At 27.7% G+C, this 23,904-nt stretch overlaps 1 protein-coding gene across 1 annotated transcript; it reads right to left on the reverse strand.

Moving 5' to 3' along the window:
• Positions 1 to 1,145: 1,145 nt before the first annotated feature.
• LOC136076655 (uncharacterized) lies at positions 1,146 to 23,296 on the reverse strand. The gene is made up of 2 exons (XM_065789971.1): positions 23,232 to 23,296; positions 1,146 to 4,678 (listed from the first exon to the last, which is right to left on the reverse strand). Exons 1-2 carry the CDS (start codon positions 23,269 to 23,271, stop codon positions 1,215 to 1,217), a joined length of 3,504 nt encoding a protein of 1,167 aa, XP_065646043.1. The 5' UTR covers positions 23,272 to 23,296; the 3' UTR covers positions 1,146 to 1,214.
• Between the last annotated feature and the right edge of the window lie 608 nt (positions 23,297 to 23,904).

The following is a 23,904-nucleotide window of genomic DNA, read 5'->3' on the forward strand; positions in this document are numbered from 1 at the left end:
TTGGCTGCCCTACAGACATTAATTTATATTTATAGAATTTTGAAATATAAAAAATATTCTTGACTTAAAAAATGTTATTTCCCAAAATATACAAAGTGTTTGATTTTTTGTTATAAATCTTATTTTAGATCAACAGCAAAACGTAGCAATATACACTTTCTCTTGCTTTTTAAAATAAAATCTTATTTAGAGCGTGTGTAACTCGCAGAAGGTATCGTAAAAATATTTTGAGTTTTAACATTTCACTTCCAACCGCAGATTGTCGTGCGTTATTTACTGAATGAAAATATATAGACATTTTTTATTTTTTTAATGAAACTATTTTTACTTATACTATATTATTATTAACTTTTATATTTGTAACTAAATATAAAACTACAAATATAAACAAAATAATGTCAGCAAAAGATGTCCATAAAATAATGATATTTTTTAAACGAAATCAATCTCAAAACACGTCATGTTTAATAAAGACTCTTCCCGCCTTGTAGGGACTATCTTATTCGTGTAACCAATCTATTAAGATCACAATATTTTTAGTGTTATTAATTTTTTAAACGATAATAAATTTTATTTAACATCTATCTAATTTAAACTAATAAGAATAGAAGAATTAAATCATCATCACTTACGTAAAGAAAATTATTATCGTGAGAGTTTACAAATGTATCATATACCGTTTTAAACATTCTATACTATAATTCCTATGGGAATCAAATTCTTTGGTTCACCTTTTAAATATACTTTTAACAACGATAAATATATATATATATATATATATATCGCATATATATATATATATATATATATATATATATATATATATATATATATATATATATATATATATATATATATATATATATATATATATATCGCAATAACAAAATTTTTGCTTTTAAATACTTTAGACATTTATAAATTAACTAAACCAATTTAAGTACTTTAATTATTGGAGTAAATAACTAAAATTAGTAAAAATCATAAATTAGTTTCATTTTTTAATTTATAATCAATAATAAATACAATTTATAACATGTAAATAAATGATAAAGTAAATGAGCTTTCGTTTTATTTAAAAAAAACGCACTATACGAATGATAACAAAAACTAAGAAAATTTTTATAAGAATTAAGAACGGAGTTTGAAGAAAAAATGTTTGTAAATTATAAGTTAAGTATAACACTTTACATATATTAAAACTAAAATAATAATCAAATAATTAAACAACTTGTTTGCTGTTTTTCTTTATTATTCAAACAGATTGCGATATTATTTTTTGTTCTCATTGTATTTGGATGGTTGATACCTAAAATTTCAGTTTGTATTTTATCAACAGAATAATAAATTTCTAAAGCTTCGTTATATTTTCCCATTTTGTACAAACAGTTTGCGATATTATTTTTTGTTGACATTGTATGTGGATGGTTGATACCTAAAATTTCAGTTCGTATTTTATCAACAGAATAATAAATTTCTAAAGCTTCGTTATATTTTCCCATAGCGTACAAACAGCTTGCGATATTATTTTTTGTTGACATTGTATCTGGATGGTTGATACCTAAAATTTCAGTTTGTATTTTATCAACAGAATAATAAATTTCTAAAGCTTCGTTATATTTTCCCATATTTTTCAAACAGATTGCGATATTATTTTTTGTTGACATTGTAACTGGATGGTTGATACCTAAAATTTCAGTTCGTATTTTATCAACATAATAATAAATTTCTAAAGCTTCGTTATATTTTCCCATTTTGTACAAACAGTTTGCGATATTATTTTTTGTTGACATTGTATCTGGATGGTTGATACCTAAAATTTCAGTTCGTATTTTATCAACAGAATAATAAATTTCTAAAGCTTCGTTATATTTTCCCATAGCGTACAAACAGCTTGCGATATTATTTTTTGTTGACATTGTATCTGGATGGTTGATACCTAAAATTTCAGTTTGTATTTTATCAACAGAATAATAAATTTCTAAAGCTTCGTTATATTTTCTCATATTTTTCAAACAGATTGCGATATTATTTTTTGTTGACATTGTAACTGGATGGTTGATACCTAAAATTTCAGTTTGTATTTTATCAACAGAATAATAAATTTCTAAAGCTTCGTTATATTTTCCCATTTTGTACAAACAGTTTGCGATATTATTTTTTGTTGACATTGTATGTGGATGGTTGATACCTAAAATTTCAGTTCGTATTTTATCAACAGAATAATAAATTTCTAAAGCTTCGTTATATTTTCCCATAGCGTACAAACAGCTTGCGATATTATTTTTTGTTGACATTGTATCTGGATGGTTGATACCTAAAATTTCAGTTTGTATTTTATCAACAGAATAATAAATTTCTAAAGCTTCGTTATATTTTCCCATATTTTTCAAACAGATTGCGATATTATTTTTTGTTGACATTGTAACTGGATGGTTGATACCTAAAATTTCAGTTCGTATTTTATCAACATAATAATAAATTTCTAAAGCTTCGTTATATTTTCCCATATCGTCCAAACAGCTTGCGATATTATTTTTTGTTAACATTGTATCTGGATGGTTGATACCTAAAATTTCAGTTTGTATTTTATCAACAGAATAATGAATTTCTAAAGCTTCGTTATATTTTCCCATAGCGTACAAACAGTTTGCGATATTATTTTTTGTTAACATTGTATCTGGATGGTTGATACCTAAAATTTCAGTTTGTATTTTATCAACAGAATAATAAATTTCTAAAGCTTCGTTATATTTTCCCATTTTGTACAAACAGTTTGCGATATTATTTTTTGTTGACATTGTAACTGGATGGTTGATACCTAAAATTTCAGTTCGTATTTTATCAACATAATAATAAATTTCTAAAGCTTCGTTATATTTTCCCATAGCGTACAAACAGTCTGCGATATTATTTTTTGTTGACATTGTATCTGGATGGTTGATACCTAAAATTTCAGTTTGTATTTTATCAACAGAATAATGAATTTCTAAAGCTTCGTTATATTTTCCCATAGCGTACAAACAGTTTGCGATATTATTTTTTGTTAACATTGTATCTGGATGGTTGATACCTAAAATTTCAGTTTGTATTTTATCAACAGAATAATAAATTTCTAAAGCTTCGTTATATTTTCCCATAGCGTACAAACAGTTTGCGATATTATGTTTTGTTCTCATTGTATCTGGATGGTTGATACCTAAAATTTCAGTTTGTATTTTATCAACAGAATAATAAATTTCTGAAGCTTCGTTATATTTTCCCATATTGTACAAACAGTTTGCGATATTATTTTTTGTTAACATTGTATCTGGATGGTTGATACCTAAAATTTCAGTTTGTATTTTATCAACAGAATAATGAATTTCTAAAGCTTCGTTATATTTTCCCATAGCGTTCAAACAGGTTGCGATATTATGTTTTGTATCAAGCGTAAATTCATTATTTTCACCATAAGTTTCTGTATTAAAACTTTGAATACTTTTTAATACTTCGATTGCTTCTTCAAATAAACCTTTACATACTAATAATTTATATATAGATGTCGTCATATTATGGAATGTTTTTGAAATTTTTATTCTATTAGTGCGAAACATACAGATAAAATGGAAAACAAAATAGTTTCCGTAATCCATGTGATCTTTTACTTCATTCAGTTCAAATATAAATAATTTTTCAATTAAACTAAGATACGTATTTGTAGTTGAATTTCTATTTTGAAAACATCTACACGTCAGCTGTGTCAGTTCGTGCATTGAATATTTTTTATCATCAAAGTTTAGTAAAGAATAACTCATTAGTAACCCAACGGCTTCATCTATTACATATTCTTCGTTTATTTCCATTTGTTTTGAAATTTGAATTATAAACTGTTTACTTATGTTTTGATAGTCGCAATGAGATAAACAGTGTAATATTTTAAATGGAAAAGGTTTACTTTTTTCTAATTTTATTAAAACTAAGTTAATTGCTTTTATTGCAGACTTTGGTTCTTCTTCGGTTGGAAAGTTATTGTCTAATATTTCTGGTTTCGATCTATATCGATCTACGTATTTTTCTATCGAAATTCTATGAATATTTATATATTTTATTGCCTGAGTAATAGCGAACGGATGATAACCAAGTTCTTTAGTTAGGTTTCTTATATTTTCATCGGCATTTTCTTTAATATTATTTTTTACATAAGCGAATGCTTCTTCTGAAGTAAAAACATCAACTAGCATTTTGTTTACGTTGTTTGACCACGCTCTCCATTGGGAGGTAATCAACGTAAATGAATTCGGTTTTCTTGAAATATACATGGTCAGGTTTTTAACACTTTCATCGTCGACATTGTCAAAAATATACAATGTTTTTTCATTTTTATAATGGTTGTGAATTTTTTCAACAATCACTTCTATATTTAAATAATCACCTCTCGAGTCATGAATTTCGAATCCTAATATTTGACATTGGTTTCTCATTGAGGTTTGTAACTTTCCAAATGCTGCGTCTATCCAAACAAAGTTTTTGTAGAAGTTATAATAAATTTCGCAATACTTTCTTGCAATTTGAGTCTTCCCAACACCGGACATTCCATATAATATTAAAGTTGACTTGTTTGCTTCATGTAAAAAACGTCGAATTTCACGAAGTAGTTTTTCGCGTGAAAATAAATTTTCTGAAAACGGTTGAACTTCTAAAAATAAACGCATGGTTAGTTTATAAAAACTTATTCTCTCAATTAAAATAAATTTAATATCATTTATTTTAGTTAAAATTTTTTCAAACGTGAAGCGTTATTTATTAGCGTATTAAGTCCAGTTTTAAAAAGTTTTAATATAAAAAAATTTAAAATTATACTACTTTTAAAAACGTTTTTGAATAAAGTATCTTGTTACAGTATTTTATATATATTAAGAGAACGTTTTTGTGAACAAAACTTTGTAAACTTAACAATTTGAATAACATCAAGTAATTACTCTAGAGAATTCAACCAAAAGAACGATGTTTTTTTTTAATTCAAATTTTACTAAATTTAAGTTTTAACTGAGTTTTGGAGTTTCAAATTCATAAAAAAACCCACATTTTTTAAAGCTTGTTCTCTACCGTAATGCAAATGTTTGTACTTTCATAAAATTTCTATTTTTATTTTGTTTGCTTGTTTATTTCATTTTCGAGTTCTAAAATTTTGTACAAATTAGTTAATTAATAAATGTAATATTTATTTTTGAATTAAATTAAGAAAAAATAACCAAAGTAGTGGTAGATTTAATTATCAGGTTAAAAGATTGCTTGCGCAGATTATGATAAATAACCTAAAAGCTATAGTCAATATTTCTATAAAACTGCAGGTATAATACCCAAAAAAGGTTTCTCGATTTACTTTCTGATCATTGTTTATAATCATTTGGAAAATGAAGTACAGATAGCTGATGCATTAGAATGATATCTATTAGTTTCTTCTTTGAGACTCTAAATAAAGAACTTCGCAAATCAAAGTTGAATTATATATCCAACATATCTAGATAAATTTTTTTTGATGAACCTATTTCTTATAGTCATAAGTGTTCACATACCCAACAAGCATTTTCCGTTTTTTCAATGTTAAAATTAGGTCAATATTTTGAAGCCATTTTTTGTAAAGTTCTACGTATTTTTCACGTCAAACCTCAGATGTTGATTAATTAACCTGATTTCAACCCAGGGCCGTGCACAGGATTTAGGGGCCCCGAGTATCCTTCAAATTGGTCCCCCCTTCTTTTCAAAAAAAAAAAAGAAAAAAAAAGCCTGCTCAAATATTTTGATTATACTGCTGGTATATAAGTATAACTAAGTAGTTCAGCTTTTGTGTCTTACAATGTTATTTTTCTTGCTTATTTTTAACAAACTCTTTAATCACATCATGAAGTCAATATTTTGAACTAATTGAAACCTATTACTTAAAATAGCAAGATCATTGGTTCGTTCTTGCGCAAAAAGATCTTGAAGAGCTTTAATTTATTGAATTAAAGAAACGCAGTCCAATCTCTACATTTTTTGAAAAGTCACCCCAGCCTTATTTCAGAAATTTCGTTTAAAAAGCCAAATGAGACAAGCGGTTTCTCTCCAAAGTTTGCCGAATGAATTTGTTTCATATGAAGCAATTCTCAAGTCAGTTCATTTTCAGTCTCGTCACATGAATATTTATGCAAAAAAATGGGAGCAGGCACTCTTGATTTCTGGTTCAAACAGTTTTTAATATTCCCACAAAAAAAAAGAATTTACCAAAAACTTCTTGAATGGCTACGAGCAGTGAGTCCACCAATCACAGAATCAAAAATGTGATATAAAACTAATCGTCAAAATGTTGCCTCCTCTCCTCATTCTGTCTCTGTTGATTCCGTAACAGGTTTATCAATTCAATTAGCTCCCCGACAAAACCTTTGCGCTTTACTCTTTGTTGAACATTTGAAGAAGCTCATTTATTTATAACCACATAATCACTGTTGCTCGAGTAAATTGCTTGGGGCCGGGGCACCAAGCAATTTGAAAACATTGATAAAAAAAAATTGTCGTTAATTTTATCACTAGTTTTACACTCTAAAAACAATTCGTTAGAACAACGGATTGCTTTTTTCTGTTAAATTAACGAAGTAATTCGTAACCAAAAATCACAAAACCAACGGGGTAAAATTAACTATTAACGGATTCTTCAAATTTCGTTAATTCATCGGATCAAATATTCAAACCCGTTGAAAAACAACTAAACTTTTTATTAAAAAGGGTTTCCATAAAAAATTATAAAGTGCTGCTTCTTTAGATTATATTTTTAAACCTTGTTTGTTTGTTTTAGATTTGTCAATATATTTGTTCTTTATTTATAAACGATATAGTTTTTAAGGGTTATCATTATTTAGGTTAGTTGCAGCTATGTTTACATAGAGCTAGATTTAGATATTAATTTTAGACACGTGGCATGCAATATCACACTATAAGTTTCATCAGTTGTAAAATAAATCAGTTGTAAAATGTCTACTTAAATTTTTTTTGTGGGTACTTATTTATGCTAGTTAGAGCAAAGTTTATATATTGATTATTATAATTTGTATATTTAAGTTTTATAATTTGCTATTTTAGACACGTTTTTTTTTTTTTTTTTTTTTTTGAAATTATTTATTTTGCCGTTTAAAAATGTTTACATTGCAAATACATTTATATAAACTATTGGCTGGAGCGAGAAGAAGGCGTATTCAGCCTTATCGCCGAGCCCCATTTAAAAAAAATAATAGCAATAAATTCTACATTACCGTAACGTAAAAAAAAATATAAAATAACAAATAGAAATGAAAACCGAAAAAAACTAATATGATTAGAAATAAAAAAAAGATATATATTTTAAAAAAAGTGTTGAAAACAAATGCTAAAATGTTTAACAAATATATTAATAAAAAATAAAAAAGTCAAAAAAATAAAATTACTTGAGGATAAGAGACAACAAGAAATGAAATTTCATAATTAATATAATCACTAGATAAATTATTAACATATATATATTTTTTTTATTTTAAATATTTTGTATTAATTTATATTAATCACTGATACAATCAAATCTATTTTTTATGTGATTATTTTTAGTTTAAAATAAACATTTAAAGTTGGATATATCCATGAATAATAATAATCGTTTTGATTCGTCCTTAAATTGCTCTAATGTAGTCTGTTTATTGTTAACAATATCTGGAAACTTTTTCCACAGATTAGGTCCGCGGTATTTAATTGAATTGGAAGGAATAGTTAATTTTAATTTATAATGTGGAGCAATAAAAATGTTATCTGAAAACTTTGTTGGGTATTTATGGTTAATTTTATTAAAATAAGATTGAAATATTTTTGGAGATAATCCATTTTGTTGTTATGAACATAAATAATAAAACTTGGTGTAAATTAAGTTTATAGAAGTGGTTCACAAGGAACACTTCCGTCGGCTACAAATACGATTCTGCACGCATGCTTTTGTTTGTTGTAGAATTTCTTTAGCTTTGTATGGTTAGTACTGCCCCACACAACATTACAATAAGACAAATAACTATGGATAAAGGCAATACAATTTTTTCACGGATGATATATTTAGAAAAGGTTTAGCCCTAAACATCATTGCAATATTTTTTGAGATTTTTTTTTCAATACTATTTATATGTGAATACTACTGTAAATTTTCATCCAATTTTACTCCAAAAAAAAATTATGAATGATTCTCTTTTAATAAAAGTGTTATTAATTATAAGATCTGGTAATTTAAGAGGAATATTTTCAGATTTACTTACTTTATGAAAAAGTATATATTTTGTTTTATCCGCATTTAGTGAAAGTTTATTACTTTCAAACCGCTTACAAACTTTACATAGCTGTTCGTTAACTATTTTAAAAAGTAATTTAACATCTCTGTGAGAAAAAAAAAAGATTAGGATCATCAGCAAACAAAATTAGGGCTAAAAGATTCGTTGATAAGTATAAGTTGTTTATGTACAACAGGAATAAAAGGGGTCCTACGATAGAACCCTGAGGAACCTCGCAAGTTATGGAGTATGGAATATTATTTGTTTGATCATAGTATAAAAATTGCCTTCTGTTTGTCAGATAATCTTTGAACTTAAGTAAGTTTTTATTTTTCACTCCGTAGTTTTCGAGTTTTTTTATTAGAATATAGTGATTTACGGTATCAAAAGCTTTGGACAGATCAATGAAAACTCCTTATGTAAAACAGTCATTATCTAAGGCGCTAGATGTTTATTTGGAAATTTCAACTACTGCGTGTTCAGTAGAATGTTTTTTTTTAAAGTCAAATTGTTTGCAATACAACATATCATTCTTAGTTAGATGATTATTAAGTCTGTGATACATTATTCTCTCAAGCAATTTTGAGAAACATTGTAATATTGATATAGGCCTGTAATTTAAAATATTTGACTTATCTCCAGATTTAAAAATTGGTGTAATACGGGCAATTTTTAACTTATCAGGAACAATATCTGACTTTAATGAGAGATTGAAAATGTAAAATAAAGAAGGTTCAATGACGTCAAATACTGATTTTACAATACCGACACTAATTTTATCAAAACCTTCACTTTTTTTTACTTTTGACTCATTTTTTGACTCTTTTGAATCAACTCACTCAGTTTTAAATCAGTTTCATCCGTAAATTTATCATAAGTTTTTAAGTATGAATCGAATGGAATGGAATTATTAAGAGTTTTAGAGGCCAAATTTGGGCCAATATTAACAAAGTAGTTGTTTAGTTCTTTAGCTATAATTGATTTTTCATAAACTAACTTTCCATTAATTAAAAGATTTTTGGCAGCGTGCTTTTGTTGAAATTATTTTTTAATCCTTAATTACATTCCACATATTTTTTGTTTTTTTCAAATATATTTTTATAATTTTTTTTTGAGGGTTTTAGTAATTTTTTAGACATCCAGGGAGTCTGGAGCGACTTATTATTTATACTTTTTTTTATTTCTGGAAAAGCTATTTCATATTGTTTGCAAAATTGATTAAGAAACAATTTATATGCATTATTAGCATCATTTGATTGCAGTACTAGATCCCAATCGACGCAATTTTGTAAACAGTTTTTAAATTTTTTTAAGGAGTTTTATTGATCTGATGCCGAATTAAGGTGGATTTTGTGGAAATAATGTTTATTAAAAGGTTGTTTGTAGCTAAAAGCTTAGGAAAATGATCCGAAATATCGGTCTGTATTACACCTGTGTAAAGAGGGTTATTTTGAAAGTTGTTAGTTATGATGTTATCAAGAAGAATAGAAGACCTATTTGTTATTCTTGTAGATTTGTTTATTGTTGGGATAAGGTTATTTTGTAGAAGAGTGTTTATAAAATTCTTAGCATTAATATTTGAGGCCTAGTTAATCAGGTTGATGTTAAAATCTTCGACCATATAAATATGTTTTTTTTATTTATAATTTTGTTTAGAAATGTTTTAAGATGAGTTTTAAATTTTTTTAAGTTTCCAGATGGCGGTCTATAAGTAGTATTTATAATTGTGTTTCTTCCTGCATTATTCACTAATTCAATGCACTAAGACTCACCATCTGTTTCATTGATGCAGAGATCGTTACGTAAGACAAAATTTATTGAATTGTGGATATAAATACAAACGCCCCCACCTGCATTTACTTCACGTGCTTTATGAATTGATGTGTAATTAATTAGTTCAAACTCATAATTTGTTTCACCGCATTTACACCAAGTTTTCTGTCAGACAAATAATTTTAAAATCGTGTTTAATTGTATCCAATAATATATTTAAATTTTCAAAGTTTTTATTTAAACTTCGAATATTGATATTTTAAATTGAAAAAGTGTTTTTAGTTTTTCTTAGATATTGTGATGATTCAGAAACTGAATAGTATTGACTTTCTAGTGTTTTGTGACTAAAATAATTTAAATCAATGCCGTTATCATAAATTATTTTTTTGTTATTTGAAGATTTAAATATGTTTAAAAAAATTAAACAGTTTTTAATAAAACAGTTTAAATTAAATATGCATATTAATAATGAAAATAAAATTGCGTTAATTAATGACAAATATTATAAAACTTATTGCTTTTTTTTTGCATCTCAATTGCGAATTATCAATTGATCGTAAGATAAATTGGCAAGTATCGTAAGATAAATTGGCAATTTATCGTAAGATCAATTGGCAAGATGAGAAGGCAAACTTACCAGCCGCTCTTTCGATTTTCATTTTTTTCCTTAAATCTTTACGGAATTGTGTCGTTTCGAAACAGAAGTCTTCGCTTATATAAACATTTTCCCCTGTTAGCTTACTCGACTTCCTCAAAATTTCGACTTTATCTTTATAATCTAAAGGTTTTATTACTATTGTTCTTGGCTTTTTAAATTCTTTGCTGCCAGTTCTATGGGCCCGTTCAATTTGACATTATTAACAGATCATATATCTTCAAAAACTTTTTTACCTTTATTTCGCTTTCCTCCCAGCTTTCACCTTCATATTCATCAATTCCATCTACTCTTAAATTATTACGTCTCGACCGATCTTCTATCTCCCTTAATTTTTTTTGTATGAGTATACTTTCTGAATTGTTTTCTTTACTGCAAACTTTTGCTTTCATAACTTTTTCATCAATTAGTTGTTCTTGAAAATTCAAACTAAGTTTTAAATCGTCGATGTCTTTTTCTACTTTTTCTAATCTGTCGTTAAATATTTTTAAGTTTCCACTAATAATACAAATAAAAACTTTTTCTTGTTGCTTTAACATCAGTTCAAAATCTTTTTTGTAATCTTCAAACAGTTTTGTTATTTCTAATAATGTAACTGCCATATTATATAAAAAATTATTTATTTTCTTTAGAAAAATAAACATAAACAAATTTAGCTTTAACAAAGTCGTTTGAAAAAAAAAAACGTCCGCTCGCGATGATAATAAAACGGTAAATGGTAATAAAACAGTAAATGACACGTGCCATGCTATATCACACTGTAAGTTTAAATTAGTTTTTACTATTTTTTTTTTATTTGCAATTTTTTTATGTTAGTTACAAATAAGTTTATATATTTCTTGTTTATATTTGTATCCTCGCTGTCGGAAAGTTACGTGGTTGAGCAAAATAACAATAGCGCAAGTTGTTACCATCTTGGATGGGGGAAAACAAATGATTAATTGAGATAATAAAGCAGGAGAATTCGTACAAAAAAGTGGTTTAAAGAGTTTAAAAAAAGAAATATCGGTTTGTAAATACTTTGAAAGATTAGAATTTAACGCCGCAGAAAGGTATATAAATAAACTTTCAATACTTGGAATCAACCGGTTTATATACAAGTTCCTTGCAAATACTTGGAAAGATGATCAAACTGAATGTCATGAGTTCAATACCATGATGTTTATAACTATTTAATAAAAAGTTCTCGAATATATTCTCTTGAGGCTATAGATAACTAAAAAGCATTAGATGTTTATAAATATTTTGTCTTTGGCTAGATGTAGGAAGTTTTTCACGCGACATTAAGCTCTGGTTTTTTTGTTTTGAAAACACAAGTTGTCTGACTTGTGTGTTTAAAACAAGAGAACCATCTTAGTCACCAGAGTTGGCTCAAAACAACAAAACCAACTTACAAAACATATATATATATATATATATATATATATATATATATATATATATATATATATATATATATATATATATATATATATATTATTATTATATATATATTACTAGTCGTTTCGCTCGGTTGAGAGAATTTTTTATTTTATAATCAACTGTAGGGTGTAAAACAGCAAAAATTATTTAAAATCTTTTTCTTTTAATACGAGGTGGCCCTAGGTAAACCCATTTTTATTGTATGTATAGCTCAGGTCTGGATTAATAAAGTGGCCAACGGGTATAAACATTGTATAATTATTCTAATTATCTTTTGTTATTCAATACAATTTTTGACATTTGTTTTAATTTCAATAAACGCGCACATGCCTCTAACTCAAAATCAAACAACCACATTTCGCAAAGCTCTGTGTATTCTAAGCCTGTATATATACAGGCTCAGAATAGACAGAACTTTGCGCAATGTGATATGTGTGGTAAATTGTGTGTTTTATTTGCACAATCAAAACAAAAGAATTTTTAAATGCTATATTATGTTATAATATGTATGATAACGGATTGCACCTCATTGATTTTTAGGCTTCACCTTCATCTTAAAGGTGATCAGTTTACTTTGCTTATAACTGTGACACTAGGGTGTTTCATTTCCGACAAATTTTCGAAAATGATTACGTTACATGCATAACGGGGTAAATAATGTGCCAAAAAAAAGTCTGAAAAATTTTCAAAATTTTAAAATGTCATCTTGAGGTCGCCATCTTGAAAAAACAGCGTTTTTTACACTTTTTTCAACTTTAAACTTGAAAAACTTAAAAAATAATTAAATTTATGTTACGTTACTGGGTGTATATATTAAAGGTTATTATATGAACATTTGGTGAAATTTTCAGAAAAATTGGTAAATGTCTAGAGGTCGCCGTATTAAAATATAAAGCTAAAAAACTTGTTATTTTTTTAAATCTTAAAAAAAATTTAACTGGGCTATTTTTAGGCTTCAGCTTTTCTAAGAATAATAATTAATAAAGAAGATATTAGTAACATACAAAATACTATAAAGTATTAATTAGTTTTGATTTCGAATCGGATGGATTTTGCTTTCTGTGTTGTTCGACAACTTGCAAAATAAATTGTCGTTGTTCTTCATTTTGTGCACACTCGCGGAAATCACTAATAAGTTTTTTTCCTCTTTCGGCGCAATCATTTGTTACCTCTAATTGTTTAACAAAATCGTCTGCAGTTCAATAATCTTGGAAGAATTTCCACTCTTGTGGATTCATCTGGAGCCATTCCTGGTTGTTTATTAGTCCTAATAAATCAAAAAGAAGCCACGACCGTGGTCCAATTAAAAAATAAATAGCTGTTGAAGAACTTAATGTCGGAAATTTTGGTTTCCCAATTAAAAATGTTTTTGGTCTTGGGGTAGAAAAATGTTTCTTTGCCATTATTGTTCTGGTAAATTCTGACAATTTTTCATTAAATAAAGATAAAATAACAAGCTCTTCTGTTAAATACCAAAGGTGACGGTTAATCGACGAAATCACAGCGGTTGCGATATCTGAATCTTCTTCTTGATACCAGTTCATTCCAAAAAAAAATTTGAAGTCATCAACTGGAGCAAATACGGAAATCCTCGAGCGGAGAAATTGCATCGAATAAAAAAGACTAATAAACTTAGCCATGCGGTGGATCATAATTTGCTCATTATTGGACATAATAAATTTATTAGATAAGAGTTCCATTTTTAAAATATATATGGAATATGACATAAATCTGGCATTGTGAATTGCACCAGGTTTGTGAATTTTGAATATTCTTTCCATTGATAGTTTCCCCCCAAGATAGATAATAGTTAATTCAATTAACTCAAGATAATCTTCTCGCGGAAATATTTTCTCTTCGAGGCATTGGTAAGCCCATTTCAGAACTAAACTTGCTTGATTAAATATTTCTGATTTAATATCAGTAGGCCATTTAAAAAAATTCAGGTTTGAGTAATCAATATCAATTCTAGAAAATTCGGCTCGGAAACGTTGAAAAATAGGTTCATCTGGACTTTTGCTACCTCCTCTTAATGCGGTAAATGCATGCTTAATGTGTAGCTCATTATGATGATGGCGACATGCGAGCCATAGAAGAGGTCTCTTTAACTCAATTTCAATTAAAGTTGCTGCTCCTTTTTTATTACCTGTGTTGCTTGCTGTTGTATCAAAGCATATACCAACAATGTTTTCCAAAATGTTCCAATCTTGCGCAAGTTTCACGACCTCGTCACATTGAGTTTTACCTGTCGAATCTTTAATCAAAGGTACACCAATAAGTTTCGGCCTGCAAATAAAACTTAAGTTAGTTTCTTTGAATACAAAAATAAAAAATATACATAGGGTTTATATAAATAAATAAATAAGTACCCGTTAAGAGATCCGCTAATAAGAACTGCTACATGTTCTTCATTATGAGCTATGTCTAAATGAAAAAGCTTCGAATCCCAGTGCAAAATGGCCTTTTTAGGTTTTTTTATCTCCCAGTCAGCTTTAATTGACAGAACAATATTCTTTCGCGCATTTTGTCTTTGACGATGCACAGTTGATACTGACATAGAAATTTCATTAAGTTTGCCTCCGCTTTTGCAGATGATAGTGGATTGAAATAGAAGTTGTTGGCGAACTGATAAACAACATCGATCAGCCACAGATGCCGTTACTTCTGAGAGCTTCTTTGATGATATCTCTAGTGAATTTGTTAAAGGCACCTTTCTTTTCTTTAGTGGTAAAGGAGTAAACTCTGTATCTTTTTGATCTTCTTCGTCAGCACTTTCAACTATTTCACTGACATCAAAGGCACTCGATTTTTGATCTTCGGTTGAACTTCTCCGAAAATCTATGCTTAGTCTATCTTCTCGACGTTCTAAAAATTTTGAAACACCTAGATCAATGCTACCTGTCATATGATACTTTCTGCTACTCTTTTGATCTTCATAAAATGCCCAATCTTCTTTCCATTTTGGTCTTCGTGATACTAATAACTGTTCATATGCATTTACTGCTGAAATGTCGCAAAGTTTCTCAAGTTCATTACAAAATGTGACAATTTTTTCTTTTCCAGCTTTAACATCTCGACTTGCGTGATCAATTTTTTTTATTTTCACCATTTCCACAAACAATTTGGTAAGCAATGAAAGACAAGAGTTATCTGAACGAACTGGTACTCCAGCTTTTTCCCAAACTTCCTTAAGCTCACCAAGAACAAGTTTAAAAATATCTCTTGCAGAAGTGTCGCCTTTTGAATAAAAATGTAAATGAGAGTATCTACCCAAAACATATTTTTTTGTTGGTAGACGACTGAAACTTGATAATTTATTGGATTCAGGGTAACCAATTAACCAATCTTGATTATTTTTTCTTAGGTTCATCGTTAAAATAAAATATTCGCTTTTCCAACTAGTTTTAAAATTGTTTTAATATTTCAATTTTGCTAATTGAAATAAGAACGAATTTTTTAAAATAAATTTATGAAATTTATATACATACGTCCAGATGTTTATTTTGCAAACTATTTAATCACGCAACAACTTTTAGTGGTCAATTATGCTCAAAACATAAATTATGCATTTTATTTAAGGTGAAAGCATTTAAGCAATTATTCAGCTAAAAAATTTGTTGAAAAAATAAAACTTTATAATTCGGCGACCTCTAGACATTTACCAATTTTTCTGAAAATTTCACCAAATTTTCATATAAATAACCTTTAATATATACACCCAGTAACGTAACATAAATTTAATTATTTTTAAAGTTTTTCAAGTTTACAGTTGAAAAAAGTGTAAAAAACGCTGTTTTTTCAAGATGGCGACCTCTAGATGACATTTTAAAATTTTGAAAATTTTTCAGACTTTTTTTTGGCACATTATTTACCCCGTTATGCATGTAACGTAATCATTTTCGAAAATTTGTCGGAAATGAAACACCCTACTGTGACACACAGTAAAAAAATCTTTTGAGAACTCCTTCGTGCGGAATTTATCCCTAAGAAAGTCATAGTTGCGATTGTGCAAATAAAACATACAAAACATTAATAGCTGTTCAAAAGTAACTGTTTTGTACAATTCATTACTATCATAAAAGTAATACTTTTTAAAAATAAATTTCTTAGTAATTGAAAAATAAAATAAATATATTTCCAAAAAAGTAAATTTAATTTAAAAAAATATTATAGTTATTTAACTATTATGCTTTAATTTTTTCCCTAAATAATATAAAATTCTGTACTCAAATAGAGTACTGAATGTTCTAAAAGAACAGAGAAAATAATAATTTGGTAAAAACACTTATCAAGATATCTTCTACGGTCTGTTTCCTTTCAACAGGTTTAGCAGCTTCTTGATGAACAGCTAATGGGGAAACCGACTGTTGAGATGTTTAGATAAATGTTTTTACTTATCTAAGTATTAGGATCTGAAAGACAATTATAAGATCTTGAGCTTTATAAATATAAAAATCCGAACCTTATAAAGTATAAGTAAACGAAATATAGAGAAGTATAGTATATTAAAAAATAAATTACTAAAACCCTAGTTGTATAACAACTTTCATAATACTAGAAGTATCTGAGTTTATATCGAATTAAAGAATTCTTTTTTTTAAGGTTGAGTTTTAAAACGTGAAAGGTATTTAGATCAAAGTTCCGCAAAACAGTATTATTTCATAAATGGGGTCCACTTTAAGCATTGAATAATTGAATAATATTTATTTGACTAAATGGCTCAAAATGGCAAAAAGTAATGTTTCTAATATCGTATTTGTTGTAATGTTTCAGGTATTATAAAAAAATGATAGGGGAAAGTTTTTTTTTCTGTATATATATATATACAACACACCATGAAAATCTAGGACTTAATGCTGAAAAAATATCCCATCAAAATCCTTTTAACTAATGATTGTGTATGTTATAAGGTTCTCATAACCACAAAAATTGAATTTTAATTTGAATATTTCGTACAGAAAGTTAAACTTGACCGTTATTTAATGATAGATACACCTCTTAAAAATGCATTTTACAAGTTTTTAATTATCAAATTGATAATTAATCACACTAAATTTTGTATAGGTAGTTATAAAAAGCTTATCAAGAATTTCAATTGATTTTTTTGAGCTTAGAGAATCCACTCAGCACATCCCTATTATATACAAACTTATTGTTTAGGTCAATGCAAAAAATATATTTTTTTCGTGCGCCAAAATTTTTTTTTCCATCATGCTTAATTTTGCTAAATACCATAAACACTGCAGAAAATCTGTTTGTTTAATTTATATAAAAAAAGCAGACAGGCACCCTGAAAATTTGAGAACCTAACGCTGATGGAAAATTCCCCCAAAATTCTTTGAAGTGGTGATACTGTATACCATAAAGTATCCATAATAAAATTTCAAAAATTTGTATTAAAATCCAATAGAGTTATTAACGTTTTTCTACAACTGATATTTATCTAAAGTTATAACAACTTACAACTTCTCCAAAAAAAAGTTATTTCACTCAAAAAAGTCTAAATATTAAATAGAAATACACAGAATTTCTGAATTATTTTATTATTCTTTTTTCTTATTAACAAACATTTTCGCAAAAAAAACAAACACTTCTCAATAAAGCATTCTAACAACCCAACGCACAGTGGGCCAGAATGCACTTTTACTGGACAAAATTCATAACTAATTTAATATTAGAGCTATATTCACTAAAATTAGTATGAGTACTAATATGATGTCTGCGCTTTTTATGAAGGTAATATTTTTTTATTTCGTTGCTATGGATACCTTTATTTTGCTTAGCAACAACCTACTTTTGTTATCTGCAGATATTTTATAAGTGCTATATTCACTAAATTTGGCATGAGTACCAATATGAGATCACACTTCTTACAAAAGTGATAATTTTTTAAATTTAGTTGTTATGGATACTTATATTGCTTAGTTACCGGATACTTTCCTTAGTTACAAAGTGGTAAATTGATATTTGAATATCTTATCGGATTTTTGACCCACCTATATTGAATAAAAATTGAGTATTTAGGTAAATAATGTTTTAGGAATAATAAAAGCAAAAAATAGTGCAAGAAAACGTTATCAATTTTAAATTACATCAAAAAATTATAAAACAATAATATCGTTTGAAGATTGTTTAAGTAATTGTAAAACATCTGAAGGAAATGCTTTATAATTTGTTTGGTGTAATGTTGATTTACGCAATGATGAAATAACAGGATCACTGGAAACTAGGAGTCTATTGATAAGATCAGTATTTGTTGCTTTTCTGGATGTTTTTCGGCTGAAATTTTCGCGATAAGATTTAAAGTCTTTATTTCTAGCCTCTTGAGCTTCCTCTGACATAAGTCCGATGGGTAATGTAAGGCTTTTAATTATGTCATGTCCATGTATCAATACTTTGTGAACTGATTGAGCCATGTAATACCATGGATAAAGGGACACATATAGTGTAAAAGTGTCAAAACAATAATCCTTGAACTTTAAGCAGTCTATTTCATATCCTGAAGAGAGCATTACCAAGATAATGTAAAATCTGAATATAAGGTTTTGGTCAATACCCAGAATTTCAGCTGTTTGTTCATATGCTGCAAAAGCACGCCTTGAGGTATTGCCATCATTACTTGTTCCAGAACCACCACTTTTAGGGAAATCAACAACAAGTCCCATTTTGTTCATAAAATCAGTCTGAATCTTTTGTTTAGCTACAGATGCCTTTTCTTTGTGTTCTTTAGATCTTGCTTGCCACTTTCTTGTTTCTTTTTTATATGCAATGTGCAATAACATCTCAAAAAATCGAATCCATGCATGAAGACTGGAAAGACCATATTTGAACTCTCTGTTAGTACATCTATATTAAGGATATCAAGACTATTCATATTTTTTGGAGAGACACCACACACTGAACAGCATTGGTATGAGTTATTTTTTTCAGATAATATTGTTTGAACCTTTCCATCAATCATTGTAAGTTCAATAATACAATTCACTTCAATAGAAGATCCGCAAACCTCTAATAAAATCATACCCAAGCTTTCTATCTCACTTTTAATGTACTGATCTTCTTCAATCACAGATTCCTTGGATTCCATTTTGTATGCAAATCTTATGGGTCTACAATAGGCTGTGGAGGACGACTTTTGATTTCTCCAAATAGGCACCTTTTCGTTGCTGTTGTTAAATCCAGTCAAATCCAATGGGACAAGACAAGTAATAAATAATGATTCTTCACGCTTTAAATCTCTGTTAATGTCGGGTTCTGATAAAACTTGTTTATAAATGCTTTGGCCAGTAGCACCATCAAAACCAGCCTTACACGTTAGTGTCATTGTTTTTATTGCTTTGTCGTTCAATATCAAGTGCCTTAGCACAGGTTCCTGAACTGCACAGATTCTTTGCAAAGTATGAGTCATTAAATCTTTTAAAGGAACTGAAGCTGAATAGTCCTCCACTGTTATGTTTGCAGGATAACATTTCAATTTTGCATCTCTGACATCATTGTAAGCGGGGTAGATGTTATATTCTTTCTCCAAGGCTCCGCTTCTAATCAATTGATAGGAAGCTTTTGTCAGACTTGCATCAATTATTAAAGCCAGTGCTTCGTCTGCTGAATATTTAGTTGCTTTATCTGTATTTGATATATTTAAAACATTCTTGGCAGCAATAACAACAGATTCATCTCTAAATTTTTTATTAGCAGCAAAAAATAATTCATTGGATGAATGAGATTCAATTAAACAAGATACACGCCGTTTTTTAGTTTTATTAGAACTATTATCAAATGCAACTGGTTTTCGACCACGTCTACTTGCAGTTGGTTCATTGTCTTTTTTTCTGACAATTAAATATTCATTAAGCCAGTTCACAAACTTCTTTTCAAAATTTTTCACAGTATAGTTTGCAGATTTCCACTTTTTTTTATACAAGTAAACAAATCGTTGAACAGCATGCCTAAAATCAACGTCTTTAAAATCAGCAAATATTGGCTGAATAAATTTTAATATATCTTCAGTAATATTTTGTTTTGAAATACTAAGATTGTTTTTTTGGAGAAAATTATGAATGTCTAAGTTTAACAAAACCATATCTAAATAATTATTGTAACAAGTATTTTGTATTTAAAAGTAAAATGTTATAATATATATGCCGCCTGGACTACTAATACTTGTTAGTAATTAAGTTACTACAAGTGTTAGTAATTAAAATTAAAAGTAATTAAATTACTGTCAGTGTTAGTAATTAAATTACTAACAACTACCGAAAATGTTATGCTATGTTATGCAAAGTAAGGTATCCATAGTAACCAAAAAAAGTTAACCTCATAAGAATTCTGAATCTCATTTTAATACATACCCCCAATATTGTGTATTTAGCGCAAGTAAAATACTGTTAAAACAACGTTAATGTAAAAATGAGTTGTTGCTATGCAAAATTTAGTACCATAGCAACCAAGTTAAAACATACATAAAATCTGAACGGGGATTTAAGGGGACGAGCAATCAATTAAAACTCGATTGAAGCATCATATAGCTCAAATATATATAAGACAACACATGGCAAATTGTGGTATTTATTAGTTATTGTGCGGCAAAAAATAAGTTTCTTAAAAAATTTTTTTTTTTAATCTGTGATTTTCAAAGTATAACTGAGATAACATGCTATGACAAATTTATTTCACACATTGGTTTTTCTTATCTCTAAATACTCTAGAATAACATGTACTAATTTTTTGTTTCAAAAACGTAGATGTAATTGAAATATAACACAACGTTGATGTCACCGTTAATTACTTACTTATAATTTTTTTATTTTATCTCAATATTCAAATGCTTAGAGTCCTGGTAACTAAGGGATTTAATATAAATAAATTATCAATAGATTTCTCCTAATATATGAAGATACTAAAATTAAATAGGTTTTCAAGATTAGACAACTAAAATTTTTCCCATTTTGTCCACCTACTGGCCCACTGTGCAACGTTTGTCAGAATATTCTTATCTGAATTTTTTACATCTTGCTGCAGTTCCGCGCAGTTGGTTCATACTTTTTTACTATTATACATTTATATATATATACAACAACACAGTTTAAGAACTGATGAGAGTAATTGGGATGAGAAGCATCTCTTTTGTATCTTTTCCAATTAATTTGGAAAAAGAATATAAATCTTTTGTGGCTTTTTACTATACAGTCCCAGGGTAATTTTTTTCACCTTGATAAATTGTTGAACATGATGAAAAACAGCATAATCCTTTGGAGTGATAGAAATTTGAAGCTTCAGAAAACTGGGTTTGAAACCTTTGATTTTCAAAACATAATCAAATGAAAGAGAACGAAAAACAACGAGCTTTGATAGCAATAACCAAGGCGTTGAGAGAACAATTGATTTGGAAAAAGTAAGATTTTTCCACACCAACTGGCTATCTTCTGAGTTATCCTTACTAGGCTAATCTAGTTGAGAGCAAATCCAATTTTCCTCATTCCGGTATTTGAAAGCCCCATGTTCTCTTGGATTGAAATCATATTTTGAACACTCAAAGGACCAAAAAAAAGTTACTGGGAAGCTGATGACCCTAAAAATTACATTATAAGTTAAAATTATCTTATTTACATTTTAATCCGAACTGTTTCTCTTGGTGATGCATCTTTGCCTGAAACCACAGTTTATGAAATCTGCTCGGCAACTATTGGATCTGCCAACACAAGTTCTCTGAGGTTTACATGACGATTTCTTTGTTTACAATGATAAGGATGTCCACGAGTAAACACAGATAAGCATTTGTGCTTATCTGTGCTTGTTTGTGATTAAAAAGTAAATCATATCTGGGGCTTGGATCAGATTTATTTTTTGAACTAAACCCAGCTATTTTATTTTCTAAACATCAAATTACGTAATTACAGCCATAAAGTTTTTTGCAATAAAAATTTATTATTTTTAAATTTAATAAATGTTTATAAAAACATTTTATTGTTTTTCTTATGTTTATGTACTATCTCCATAAATAATGGTTTGGAGCAAATCAATCTGTAAAATTATTCAAACGGTTTGCATGTTTCTGACTGCGGTAATAGTAAATTTACGTTAAGTTTTTTCAGTGCTTTCCAAAAATATACTTTAATAGTTTATATAACTGCTAATAAATAAGAAATATAGTTGAGTTAAGGATTTTTTATTAAGATATGATATGGATTTGTGTAAGACTCCGTTATAATTATATTTTTTTGAGCAAATATTGTCAATGTATGGTTTCCATTTATTGTTCTTGTCGAGAAACCACTCCTAAATGCTTTGTTACAACATCTCTTTTTATTTCAATTTCATCAATAAAAAATTTAGCTGAATTTTGGGGTAAATAGCGTATTTAAGAGACCAAACGGATATAGATCCATTTGCTTTTATTAATGTCAAGAGTTTAAATCTATAAAAGTTAATATTATTAATATCTTCCATGTAAAACAAAATTGATCCCTAAAATAAAGTAGGTAGACAGCTGCACGCTTTTAGAGTTGTTTAAAATCTAAATTTGATTAAAAATGAATTTCCAAGCTCCAAAATACTGCTACATTTACTGATATATCCACATAAATGTTTGTATTAATATTACTACTAACTTTTTTTAAGTGATTTGTAAAGTTTTATGAATGTACTACTACTACTACTACTACTACTACTACTACTACTACTACTACTACTACTACTACTACTACTACTACTACTACTACTACTACTACTACTACTACTACTACTACTACTACTACTACTACTACTACTACTACTACTACTACTACTACTACTACTCTACTACTACTACTACTACTACTACTACTACTACTACTACTACTACTACTACTACTACTACTACTACTACTACTACTACTACTACTACTACTACTACTACTACTACTACTACTACTACTACTACTACTACTACTACTACTACTACTACTACTACTACTACTACTACTACTACTACTACTACTACTACTACTACTACTACTACTACTACTACTGCTGCTGCTACTACTACTACTATCACTAAGTATCATTGAAAGAAAGAATTTAAAAATGGGTATTTATATAAAAATTACCTTTAAATAAGCTAATTTTATCTTCTTGATATGGTTCCATTTAAATTTGTACAGTCGTCATTCTAAAAGGTTATAATAAAGTATTAATGAGTATTTTAAAATTAAATAAAAAAAACAACAACTCATAAATAATTAAAATTGTATATATATATATCAAATCTGAACATTACATAGTATTAAACAAAATGATAGTTCCTCCGTTTTTAAACTTCACAAACAATAACAAGTAAAAAAAACTTTACATCTTTATTTAATATATAATATATAATATATTATGTATCAATATTATACATATTATGTATTTATATAATATATATTATACATATTATGTTCATAAAATTTCTATATATATATACATAAAATTCTCAACATTTGAAATTATTTGAAATAAACGTTCTCAACTTTGAAAAATGAAACTATATGAAGTATTTAATAACTGAAAACAAACCTTTGTTTATTTAGATGTTTTTATTTGTCGAAAATACAAAGTATGTTTGATTTTTCATTAAACAATAATGAACATTTTTACTATTAAAGGTAAAAAACTCATTATATGAAATATGACACTTCAATTAAAAGTTATGTAAGTCATTTCACCTACTCACGTGAAAATAGTTTACTATATTGGGGCTTTGAATTTTTTATTGACTTAATCTAAAAGAATACAATACAA

This window comes from Hydra vulgaris, chromosome 02 (genome assembly GCF_038396675.1).
Source record: "Hydra vulgaris chromosome 02, alternate assembly HydraT2T_AEP".
Taxonomy (NCBI): domain Eukaryota; kingdom Metazoa; phylum Cnidaria; class Hydrozoa; order Anthoathecata; family Hydridae; genus Hydra; species Hydra vulgaris.

Excerpts from the sequence above, each read along its gene's own strand:
- LOC136076655 (XM_065789971.1), bottom strand. The coding sequence starts at position 23,271 with ATGGAACCATATCAAGAAGATAAAATTAGCTTATTTAAAG. Across the intron at positions 4,679-23,231 it reads TAAAATTAGCTTATTTAAAG|AAGTTCAACCGTTTTCAGAA; the intron begins GTAATTTTTATA and ends GTTTATTTTTAG.